General features: G+C 35.6%; 2 protein-coding genes across 6 annotated transcripts; both read right to left on the reverse strand.

Moving 5' to 3' along the window:
- Positions 1-270: 270 nt before the first annotated feature.
- On the reverse strand, positions 271-4,410 carry LOC137708223 (OVARIAN TUMOR DOMAIN-containing deubiquitinating enzyme 11-like). 5 transcript variants are annotated; one of them, XR_015958781.1, is made up of 11 exons: positions 4,188-4,410; positions 3,487-3,687; positions 3,324-3,350; positions 2,618-2,691; positions 2,195-2,249; positions 1,846-1,920; positions 1,526-1,599; positions 1,360-1,408; positions 1,006-1,085; positions 707-763; positions 271-584 (listed from the first exon to the last, which is right to left on the reverse strand). XR_015958781.1 is itself a non-coding variant. In XM_088689842.1 (11 exons), the coding sequence occupies exons 2-11, from the start codon at positions 3,652-3,654 to the stop codon at positions 538-540; spliced, it is 699 nt and encodes a 232-aa protein (XP_088545968.1). In that variant the 5' UTR covers positions 3,655-3,687; positions 4,188-4,403; the 3' UTR covers positions 271-537. The 5 variants fall into 5 exon arrangements, 4 of the variants coding, with proteins under 4 accessions (XP_088545968.1, XP_088545967.1, XP_088545966.1 ...); XM_088689842.1 differs by having other exon boundaries at positions 1,006-1,090; positions 1,858-1,920; positions 4,188-4,403; XM_088689841.1 differs by having other exon boundaries at positions 1,006-1,090; positions 4,127-4,399.
- A 2,908-nt stretch (positions 4,411-7,318) lies between these two features.
- Positions 7,319-12,089, reverse strand: LOC137749231 (UDP-glycosyltransferase 82A1-like). The gene is made up of 2 exons (XM_068489340.2): positions 11,524-12,089; positions 7,319-8,268 (listed from the first exon to the last, which is right to left on the reverse strand). Exons 1-2 carry the CDS (start codon positions 12,011-12,013, stop codon positions 7,337-7,339), a joined length of 1,422 nt encoding a protein of 473 aa, XP_068345441.2. The 5' UTR covers positions 12,014-12,089; the 3' UTR covers positions 7,319-7,336.
- Positions 12,090-12,502: the final 413 nt, after the last annotated feature.

Below are 12,502 nucleotides of genomic sequence, written 5' to 3' on the forward strand. Positions count from 1 at the left end.
TGCCCCAAGGTAAAACATTAGGTGCCTTTTTATTTCTCTCTCGCAATAAGAGATCTTAAGTTCATAGGATATTACATACGTAACCCTAATTCACCCGCTGAATCTAATGATCATTTGATCTAGTGACGATTTTACACTCACTTTATAAAAGAGGTTCCGAGTTCAAATTGCTCATATTGCGCAGACGATGTTCAGTTGCCAACCGATGTGCGAGATGACTTAAAACCGCATATTACTTGCAATTCGTTCCAAATGAAATGGGGAGTCCAATTTTTCAGTGTCAACTTAGTTCGTTAACGCTCTTTATACAAGAATCCATAGAAAGTTAGAAACACAAACATAGAAAAGCTATGTGATCCTTTTAACATGTAAGTTCTATTTACAGATATCTAAAGTCTAATTTCCGGCATGCCGGCGAAAAGAAAGATCTGAATTCTTGTTAGTTTACACCAAGTTACAATGCTCATCACCATAATATACTTGCTAATGTAACTTGTATATGGAATATTTTGAAACCAAAGACCGTTTGAAATACCGCTAGAATGACAGCCAATGCTTCTTTCGGGGAGTTCTTGACGGAACATCTGTAAACAGATTCGTAAAAAAGAATCAGAGGACTGATTATATTTGGAATGGTGCCGATACCAAAGTGTCAAGCAGAAACTAATTGCAAATGAGAAGTATAAGTAATAGTTTAGTTCAGCACCTGCACTTGCATACAAGGAGTTATAATGCACTTCACTCCAAAAGCTCAGCCAAAGCTCTGAAAACACACAAAAGTCCAATACAAACAATCGCAACCTCGTTAAATTTTTATTACGAAGTTTAAACCCACACGTATATATCAAGTTACGCACTTAACTCCATCCAAAAGCCCAACTTGGCTAGTTTGGCGTGATTTTCCGCAGCATATCAGTACCACTTGGTTAATAAATACATTGTGCATTTTCTTTCGACTTTCACGACTTAATTCAAATAAAGATAAAGTGAGCAAATGAGATATACCTCGCGTAGGATTCCCATCTTTAGGAAGAATCTCGATGTAGCAAGTGTCCCGAAAAGAGGTGATTAGACAAATCTTGGCTCCGAACTACAGAAGAATCCGTAACTGTTAGAAACCAATCACTGTGAAACTCAGCATTATATAAAGCGGGAAAGAACAAAACCATTATGGAGTTACCAGAGAGCAAACAGAAGAATCAACATATGCAAAGAAACAATGATTTACAATTCTTTACTTTGATCTCACCAAAACTACTTTTTAAATAACGGTGGGGTGAAGAAGAAAGTAAGCATTTTCACTAAGTGACCTTAAAAGAACCTGGCGAAAGGGAGAAAAATGAGGAGAGTCAAACTTACTCGATCTGCAGCTGCCTGTAGTGTAAGATGATCTCCCCACTCCCCGGTTCTAGTGCCATAGTTTTGTGTACAAAATCAATTTAATTTTTAGTAACAGTTCAATATATATATTGCAAAATGTCTCAAAATTTTCAGTAAATAATAGGCATGAACGCAGAAATCTAACTTTTTCATCTTCCTCAGGTAGTGTCCGTACTTCATTGGGACATAAGCTTCGTAGAGTTTTTTGTGATGCTCTAGCTGAAACATACAGAAAACGTGCAACCAGAATTAAGCTCCATTTTTTGTGAAATTCGAAAAGCAAGGAAAATTGCAAACATAAACGGCTATCCTAGTGTTACTCCTAAGATTTTGCGTCCACTCCATACAGTGAAGTACTAAGATTTGCATATCAACTACTAGTAATAAATGAAAATATTAGGTCAAGGTACATAACTAAACTAAGTTAAGAAATGAATGGACTGAAAGGAGCTTCATCAGCCGTACCTGCTTTATCACCTGTTTTCTTACATGCTTGTGGTATTCTGGATTCCGAAACAATTGATCTGCTACAGCTCGAAACTGCAGCATATTAACCAAATATCTTGGAATTACTCGAAAACCCCTCTCCTCCCAAAAAGAGAAAAAGAGGGATGTAAACGAATTAATGTAGGTTGATAAATCAAGGGTTACACCGACTTAACCCAAGTGAACAAAATAACAAATACATAAAATGATAACAATATACATGTGGTATGCCTTTGCGTTTCAAATCAATGTATAAAGATAAATAGAATGTCAACAGATGCAAATCTTTGAAAACAATAAGGTGATAAATTAATTATTGTAGCCAAACCTGACAGTTTCCATCGCCCTTGATCTGCAGTTCAGATAAATCATATGTTGCCAGCCTGAACCAATAAAAAGATATTACAATCAAGATGATTCTTCCTGCTATCAAATCATCCATTTACAAACCCAAGTGCACAACAAGCTGCTCGGTCATAGCTACATCTCTCAGTAGTTCACCAACAAATAATACCCAAAAGGAAAGTAGCAAAGGATACCAGGATATTTGCAATGAACAGTTCACAATAAACCCCACCCCTGCCTTTTTAGAAAAAAGAAAGAAGGATTTTTCTAAAGTTTGTTTTGAGAAAATAAAATTTGTGAAGTTATGATCAAACTATGTTGTCTAACCCGTGGTGTACTATAAGCACTGAATAAAGGAAAGCTCGTTACAGAAATTGTGTAGAGAGCTCATTACAGAAATTACAACCTTGCTGACAGGCGCTCATGGTCTTGGGTTGCATCATTCACGTCAGGTATCTCCCCATTTACCCGGGGAGTGTGCTGCAATGGACAATAAATCAGTAAGTACATATTTATATCCAGTTAAATACCAATAAGCTACCCAATTTTAGCTCATACGTATATGCACTGCTCAGACAGTAGGCGGAGAGTGTATTATTTTATCTTAAGATAAAGGAGCAAACAACCTATCTCATACAGTGGAGCAAGAATTAAACAAGTAAAATAGACTTATCGGCGTTTGAAAAATGTCTCCTCAATTCCAACAGACATAGCAATCAATTGCATATGAGACAGGAAAATAGTGTGCTCATCTAAAGAAGAAAAATTAGTGTGTCAAAAGTATCAAAGGCCCTCATCTAAGTAGCAACAAGATTTCATATCACATACTACATACATTTCTATACCAGCACAAATTTACGTCTAAAGGCATGTATAAGTAACACCTCCAATTCCCAGTTATCATGAAGTGTGAAAGGGTGTGAATTAGTTAGCACATCCCTATTTTCTGCCTGCATCATTAACTTACATAAAAATATACTTGTGTTAATTCACTGCAAGCTTTTTTATCACACTAGAATTCAGATGTAGATTTGGTGACCGAAGATCAGCAATTAAGAATGACACTTCAGTTCTGAACTTGGAGATTTTACTCGGAATAAAAACCAAACCACCTGAGCAGATTCTTGGACTATTCTACTCTGTGCGTCGTCAAAAGCACACATTAGCTATTTCCCACTCATAACAACCAAAAGAGATGGGCTTAGTTTTTCGATAGAATTGATATGACAAATGAATACATATGTTCATATACATAATGACGAGCGAGGAACATACAGGAATCGAATTTAAGTGGCACAGTCTTTTCCCAAGCGTGCCATCAAATTTCAGCTTTTCCTCTTCTCCCAAGATGACTGCAATGGTTTGATCATCCTCCGTACCGTGAGTGCTGCTATCTAAACTCGAGCTGGAACTCGCACTTGCATTGCTGTAGTTTCCGTTCATACTGGACCAACTACAAAGATTACAAACACACCCCTGCAAAAACATGTCAAGTGTAATTACTCACCAAAGTAATCCAAAACACAACAACCGCCATGGCGGTAGCTACGAGCTAAGACCCGCAACAAGTTCAGAATAATGTACGGATTAATGACATATCATTTTTGCCCCCTCACTTATCCTCTGTTTGGTTGCTGAGAAAATTTAGAAAAGAAATGAAAAAAAAAAAACGAAAAGTTTGTATCTTTGATTTCTATTATCATCAAATTCTTGAAAGTATAAGACTTGAATTGAATGGGAAACACGGTGATTGATCATGACATAATCTGATTTTCTAATTCATTTCACTTTCTCACCAGCCAAACAGTAGATAAAGCGTGAAAGGAAAGCAATTCAATAGCAGCAGCAAAAAAATTAAAATTAATTGAAAAGCACAAAAGTATAAATTGTATAAACAAGCAGAGGGAATAAGAACCTGTAGCTAAATTCAGTTCCTGATAAAAGAAAAAAAAAATCCGCAGAGAAAATCTTTGTACCTCTCAGCTGAGCTTTAATTAAATCAAATGAACTTGTTGAACTGAATATTGCAGTCCACAGAAGCAATCCACAAACAGGAAGATCTCAAATCCAAGTTTTCTCTTTGTCGTATTTTCTCAGCAACCAAGCAGGGAATTGAAGGAACTACAAGATATGCAACTGAATAAAATAAGATAATACAAATACGAATATAATTGTAAATATATATTACCTTAGGTAGTTGAACTGTATAATAAATGTCTGGGGAAAATGAAAAAGAGGATTAAAATGTGAAACTAATCAGATTTTACAGTACAACCTCTATAAAATCATAAAATTAGGTTGAAACCAATTTTACAATTTTAAGGAGGCAATTGCTTAATGGATCGTGTTAGGAAAATTAAATTTTTTAAATTAATCTTGCAAACCAAATGATATAGTTGTTAATGATTAGATTATTAACTATTGATTAATGTGCTTATTTTTATTGCTGACACATTATTGGGTTTGTAAATTTTTAGTTTAAAATTTTTGTCTTCCTAGCATTACACTTACTTAATACACTTAGTACTGTAGTCTAGTGATATTCATCTTCACTTATAAGTGAGATGTTTTAGATTCGATACTCAACAAAGACGAGTTTGAGCCATATTATTGTTAGCCCATTATGAGACTAACTACATCTCTCTCCTTAATGTAGATAATATCGTTTGTTTAAAAAAAAAAAAAAAAACAACAACAACAACAAAAAACAAAAAACTTTATGTATCCTTGAAGAATGTTGTTTTCTTAAATAGAATTCTTTGGGCATCAAGTATTTTATTTATTGAACATACCTACGTTCTTTACTTGTAGGCGTTCTTCTATGCTCAAGGCCCTGTTGTATACATTGAATAACTTTCTTTTGTTCTCTAGCAAATCAATCTGTCACGTAAGATCAATATGAAAAATCAGTTAACTAAAAGTATGGGTATGAAGTAGTGCAAAAAGAAAGCATTAAACGCATCTCAAAGCAAAAATCATAACTACATGAAAGTGTCCTTAATATGTGACTTAGAAAAATTATAACATATTACGTTGTGTAGTTTACTCTTATACATAAATTGGTCTCAAATTAGTATAAAATTTTTTAGAGAGTTTTAATGAAACACTTCTGGTACTGTTTACTTTTTAACGAAAAAGTACGTTTTTACCTTTCTCTGATACTATTCACTACACGTTTATTTATCTTTTTTCCATTAAAACTAAAAAAAATTTAGAATTTTCGTTAGTTTCCTTAAAAAATTTATGACTTTAAAAGGATTATTCTTTTTTAAATCTTTTTTTAAAACGGCTTTACTGTATATATTTTTGGGGAATATCAAGCTTTTTTCTTCTGAAATTTGACTTGGTAACCAAATGAAGGGTCAAAATAAAAAATAAATAAATAAAAGCCAGGAAGGAAAACGTCATTCCCTCTTTCCGACTGTAAACCAACACAAAAAAAGTGTGTCTCGAATGTGATTCCAAGTTGGTCATTAATTATATGAAAGGGGTTTGTTCTATTATTTGGCGTTTGAGGTACATTTAAGAATATATCAAATGGTGGGCTACGGTTTTTGATGTGATCACTTAGAATCATGTTTAAAGAAGCAAATTTTTTAGCGAATGCTGTTATTAGCACGGAATTTATGTATCATAATTTTCATGTTTGGGACAGAACCTTGCCACCTATGACAAAGCGTTGTTACATAATTGCATTGGTACTGATTGTAATAGGGGGTGATTTTATCTAATTTGTATCTTTAAAATAAAATTTAAAAAAAAAAAAAAAAAAAGCCATGAAACCAACACGCACAAAGTGAAACAATTCCAACTTAATCATGAATCATGATTTGGAATATCAATTATAGCCTTTTTTTTCTTGAGAGTTCAGCGTATGCTGTGATTGGCTATTTTTCGTGCTAGCTACATTTCCTTTATCTTTTATCTTCTTTTTTTTTCACCATGCAAAATGTTATTTAATGATCAGTTCATCTTCTTAGTAATTCTCCAAGAATTATTCCAACTAAATCTTTGCAACGACCATATCGCAAGTAGTCTAGTGAAAATGCCATATAAAGTTAGGTATGCTCCTTAGTCTTGAGTTCGAGGCACAAAGCTGGCAAAACACCGTAATTCCCTAGTTAAAAAGATTTGGGAAGAGATGTGTCATTTGAAGATGGTCAGGGGTGGGCTGAAATGTCTTCAACCTTTCAAGGCGCCATTGGAGATTAGTCATATCCTTCGAGGTGTGAGATACCTTAGGCTTTGGCGATTAAAAAAAAAAAAAAAAACTAAATCTTTGCAATGTTGATTTTTTGCTAGGTGATTTTAAGTGACCCAAAAAATAAATGGTTTTGACTATCAAATCACATTGATAGAAATGAAGAATGGTAGAATAAGAACATCGTTTGTATCCTGTGTATTGTACTATATATTTGGGATACAAATGATACTTTATTTTAAACCAATCTAACGTGTGAGGAGTAAATTCAAATTCTGATGCAAACTGTGCGCACATCTACTATAGTCAATATAATTACGTCCACATTTATACTCAACTATGTATATAATGACATTCTTTATCAACTAATGAAGATAATTTTCTCAAACACACCCTTATTCTTCAAGTAACTCCCTTTGCACCAAATGCATGTATCATTAGCCCCAGCCAGTTTCTTTTTATGAATTAATCTCTACTAAATAAAGTACCATAGTTTTCTTACTTAAGTGCATGCCTATGTATGTAGTCGTTTATGTAACTTGTCACGCGTAAAAATTACAAAAAGATTTGGGAAACTTCTTTGTGTTGCTTGAACGTCTCTCCTTTTCTTTTGTGTTTAACTTATGTTTATTTTGGCTCTGGTTTATGCGTAGTCCTCATCAAGTTGATTAAGAAAGGTTCAAGGAGTCAACTAATTACAACTTAATTAAACTAACTGCAGTCTAAAGTTTTTTAAATTCATTGTAGACGTGCAGTGGCTACATTTACTACAGTGGATATCCTCCTTCATGCACTCAAGTTCAAATCTCCTTCCAACACTATAATTTAATTTGACGTAAGTATCACCCTACATAATAACAGTAAAAAAAAAAAAAAAAACCTCTCTCTACCAAAATTACATAAGAATGAAATAGAATAATTAATCTAGAAATCATAGTCATAAACACCATTATTGGAATACCCAAGTGCTAACACCTTAAACTGATCAGTGAAAGCAGTGAGATTGGACACAAGTCTCAAATTAGCGTCATCTCCCATACTCCTTTCATTTAGCCTCCTCATCCTGTTGCTCATCTCATCCTCCTCCATCACCCTTCTCAATCCTTCCTCAACATCTCTCTGTCCAAACCCACTGAGTTTCACCCCGATCCTCCACACGTTCACAATGTATGAACAATTTACAAATTGGTCCCCAGCCACTGGATAGCACAGGAGAGGCTTTTGGCATTGAATGGCCTCCATTGTTGAATTCCACCCACAGTGTGTGAGATAGCATCCCACTGCCTTGTGTTGCAAGACATCCATTTGTGGTGCCCATGATACAACTCTGCCTTGTTTTGCTACTCTTTCCAAGTACCCAATTGGTAACCCTCCAAGCCATGAAGATCCAAGCACCCAAAGGAATGGCTTTCTCAAAGCTTCAAGTGCCAAGGCCAAGCTTCTCACCTTACCCTCTCCGATTGGACTAACCCAACTTCCAAAAGAGATGTAAACAACTGTGTTAGGGTTTTGCTTGTCTAGCCAGTTTAAGCAGCTTGTGTCTTCTTCCCAAAAGCTAGGGTTCTTGGTGGTTGTGTGCTTGCTTAAAGGACCAATTGGGAAAACAAGTGGTTGTTGGGTTTTGGTGCTCTTAACCAATTGATCACCGAGAAGTTGTTGTTCATCATTGATGGAATATTCATTTGGGAAAGAATTTACAAGGATCTGTTGAAGCGTTTTCGATCGTTCTAGGGTTCTAGTCCAAAATTTGAATCTTCCTTTTCTTGCAGCTGGAGTGCCAATCAACCATGGCACCTCTTCAGTAAAGAGCACAGGCTGATTAGGTAAGCATATACCACCTAGTTGTTTTGGAAATCCTGCCAATAGTATAACAATAGCACAATAGTAGGGTATCACGTTAGTGTCTTAATATTATGAAACTATGGACTCGTTTGGTTGTGTTTTTTAAATGATTGAAAGCGCTTTTAGAGAAAATATTTTTGGGTTCTAAAAGCACTTTAAGTGCTTTCTACAAGAAGCACTTTAAATGTTTTTCCAGGATTTACTAATATTTTTATTAAGGATTGTTTCCAAAAATATTTTCACCAAAAGCACTTTCAGTCATTTTAAAAGCACATCTAAACGAGCTTTATTTATATCAAGGTGTTAACTCATACATATTCATACGTGAGATTCAGTGATGTACAAGATATGGTCTAACTCGTATGAAAAATACGATCAACAATGTGATCAATAAATATAATACATGAGACTTCAGAAGAAATACAAATGACTTTAATTGTTACAGCATTTGAAATTTTAAATGGAATACGTGATTGAAATAAAAGATAAAATGTTCCTCCTGACTGGATGTAATTCTTTTTTATCATTTTTTCTTTTCTTTTCTTGTATTATAAGGGGTAAGGTTATGTGTGACATCCCACATCACCTAAGAGTGTGATCCTTATATGTATATTCTCATCTTTACCTAGCATGAGGTCTTTTGGGAGCTCACTGGCTTAGGGTTCCATTGGAACTCCGAAGTTAAGCGAGTAGCGCGCGAGAGCACTCCCAGGATGGGTGACCCATTGGGAAGTTCTCGTGTGAGTTCCCAGAAACAAAACTGTGAGGGTGTGCTGGGAGCCCAAAGCGGATAATATCGTGCTACGGTGGAGTCAGGCCCGGGAAGTGGTCCCGCTCGGGCCGGGATGTGACAATTTGGTATCAGAGCCTAACCCTGGTCGTGGTGTGCCGACGAGGACGTCGAGCCCCTAAGGGTGGTGGATTGTGACATCCCACATCACCCAGGGGTGTGATCCTTATATGTATATTCTCATCTCTACCTAGCACGAGACCTTTTGGGAGCTCACTGGCTTCGGGTTCCATTGGAACTCCAAAGTTAAGCGCGTAGTGCGAGAGCACTCCCAGGATGGGTGACCCATTGGGAAGTTCTCGTGTGAGTTCCCAGAAACAAAACTGTGAGGGTGTGCTGGGGGCCCAAAGCGGACAATATCGTGCTACGGTGGAGTCGGGCCCGGGAAGTGGTCCCGCTAGGGTCGGGATATGACCGCATAGCGCCGAAGTTAAAAAAAGAAAAAGAAAAAAAAAAAAAAGATGCAATGTCCCTTAGTGCTACGATCTAGTAAGATTTTTTTTCACTTCAAAAATAGCGAGTTCACAACCAATTTATTTCTTATCACTTATTATAAATATATCATTGTATAAAAAAAAAATCTAGACATAAAATAATCTATCCACAAGGACACGTGATTTTTCACAACCAATTTTTTGCCTCGTTAATGTTGGAACGTGTCTATTTTAATTATCTTTAAATTACAAAAATTAATGTCATGTTCAACTAATTGACACACGTTCAACGGTGACGAAGTTCATATTGCCTTGATTAATATATTCAATCGGGTTCTCATGTGAACTTCCACTGATAACTGATATTTTTGGTCGACCGTATATTTATCAGTGTTGTATAAACATATTTATAACCACTGTTCTACAAATCCCCCCTTAGCGCCGCTTAGGCATTGTTTAGGCGCTAAACGGTTGACTATCACTCTGATTAAAACTTAGGCATTTGAAATTTAAGAAAGGGCTCCTAGATCGCCTAGGCATCCATCTAGCCTGTCCAGACATGCCTAGGCACTCATTAAGATCGCGGCTCACTTAGATAGAAAATAGATAACTTTCATTTTGCATTTTATTTTTTTTCAATAAATTGTAAGAGACTTGTTGCATACTTAAATGAACACACATTATATCCTTGTTCCCCATATTTTCATTATTTTCAAATACTTCATAATATATATATATATATATATATTTGTCATTTTGTTTATAGTTTATGATGAAATTATATATATTTTAAGTATAAGCAGACACTTATTTACACTAACTATAATAAATTTACTTAAATCCGCCTAGACTTTAGGCCCTAGCCCGCTACCCGACTAGCGCCTAGCGTCTTTTAGAATCTTGTTTATAACCTTATGGAGCTTTTTATATATCCAAACATAATATATAAAACATCAAGTTCAAACTTTTATAAATAAATTAGAGCTACAACCTTTTGGGAAGGCTAGCTGATTAGGTATCAATATATGGATTGAACCCTAACAACAATAACGTACTTGTCCAACTTGCTTACCTCAATACATAAACGTAATTTCATTTAGTAATACGATCTAGTGATAATCCGTTTCACTTATAAGTAAAAGGTTTTAGGTTCAATTCTCGCCAAACGCAAATTTGAACCACATTATTGCTAGCCCATATTGTGAGGCTAAGCCTACCTCCTCTCACTCTCTTATAGATAATATCGTTTTTTTTTTTTTTTTTTTTTTTAAATTTATATATATATATATATATATATATATATATATAGACACACACACACATAATACATGTGTTTTTAACTGAAGCACATGTGTCTAGATAACATCATTTGTTAAAAAAAAAAAAAAAAAACACACACACATAATACGTGTGTGTATTATGTGTGTTTAATGGAAGCACACCCCATATAACATGTTGTTCCGAATTAGAATAATGCCTACATGTACTATAAAATTATTGACTGACAAATGAAAATTGACGTATGTATATATGTATATGTTGTAATTTTAATAAGCAACTTGTATGTGTGTGTGTGTGTATATATGTGTGCGCACGCGCGCGCATGTGTTAGACTCTGATTTGTAAATGAAAATAAATCCACTTCTTCTACTTAGGAGCCCAACAATTCAGTTTAGTTATTACATCTCTTAGTAGAAGTCTAGAACACATTAATTAAGTACAAATAATCTATACAAAAAGGTGTGATAAACAATATGATCAAGTTGGAATAAGTAAACAATATACTCATATAGAAATGACAACTTGAAGATATAGTACTGATCAAAGGAGTTTTTCATGCCACAAATATATTGACAAATATATCAATTTTATTCACATGTTGTTGTACTATTAACACAAAACGTTATAGTGCTAGTGTACTTATATCATGTAAGTTGTTCTTCCGAACAAAGACACAAAATGAGGGAAAATATGAAGGAGAAATGAAGACATTGATTGATATCATGCATGATGCATATACTATAGAAAATATATAAACAACTAACCTGTATCAGCACAAATGAGACCTGTCCTGATCATGTCAGGAATTGCAGTGATCAAGCGATAAGTGGCATGCATAGCAGGCCAAAACCCAGCACAGGCTACTCCGCATCGATTGGCTACATCTATAGCCCACGATGCCAACAAATCAACAACAACGCACACAACTTCATCACCATCCTTATCAAGTTGACGGACAAGGCTTTCCAGATGGCTTGGCATGTTGTCCTCCATGGCCTTCTCAATGGCAAAGAAGTCCCTCGGGGTGTCCTTGTCCAATCCATCCGAGATTGGCATGCACAAAATCTTTTCCTTGGGTTCGACTTTTCGGACAATCTGGTGGTGAATGTAGTCTGGAGTGACCATCACTGGCTTGAAGCCTTGGCTAAGGAAGGCTGAAGCTAATTTAAGCATGGGAGTGACATGTCCTTGTGCGGGATATGGAACCAGGATGATGATCGCGTTGGAGTTCTTTACGCACTTCATGTTTCCCATCTCTCTCTCTCTCTCTCTCTCTCTCTCTCTCTCTCTCTCTCTCTCTCTCTCTCTCTCTTTCTAATACCGTTTTGGCATGTGTAATGGTGTAGTTCACAAGTGATTTCTGGAGTCAGAAACAAGCCTATGTTTATAGAGAGGGCCGGGAGGGATGAGTCAACTATGCATGTGCAACATGATGTTTACTGTTATATATATAATTTAATTATAAGCCTCTACTTCATGGTCACTCCTTTGGCAACGAAGTTAATTTTAAAATATATTTAACTAGCGCAGTTGTAATGTTAATGAGAAATGCTAAGAAGAAGATTCTCTTAACCAGCGTAACTAACTCAGCTAAACATATTAAAGAGAATAAAAAAAATGCTTGGTTTGCAAGAGCGGCAGATCTTACAGATGCGGTATCATCTCAGGCAGAAGGGACCCGATCGGTGGAGATAAGCCAACGGTGGACTCCGTTCTCGGATTAGTGTACGTTTCTTAAGTACC

Source organism: Pyrus communis, chromosome 17 (genome assembly GCF_041283825.1).
Source record: "Pyrus communis isolate YQ-2024b chromosome 17, ASM4128382v1, whole genome shotgun sequence".
Taxonomy (NCBI): Eukaryota; Viridiplantae; Streptophyta; class Magnoliopsida; order Rosales; family Rosaceae; genus Pyrus; species Pyrus communis.

Coding starts and splice junctions, on each gene's coding strand:
- LOC137708223 (XM_088689841.1), bottom strand. CDS start 3,654: ATGAACGGAAACTACAGCAATGCAAGTGCGAGTTCCAGCTCGAGTTTA. Junction 1,600..1,845: donor GAAAACAGGTGATAAAGCAG/GTACGGCTGATG, acceptor TGTATGTTTCAG/CTAGAGCATCACAAAAAACT. Junction 1,091..1,359: donor TACAGGCAGCTGCAGATCGA/GTAAGTTTGACT, acceptor ATTCTTCTGTAG/TTCGGAGCCAAGATTTGTCT.
- LOC137749231 (XM_068489340.2), bottom strand. CDS start 12,013: ATGGGAAACATGAAGTGCGTAAAGAACTCCAACGCGATCATCATCCTG. Junction 8,269..11,523: donor TCTCATTTGTGCTGATACAG/GTTAGTTGTTTA, acceptor TACTATTGGCAG/GATTTCCAAAACAACTAGGT.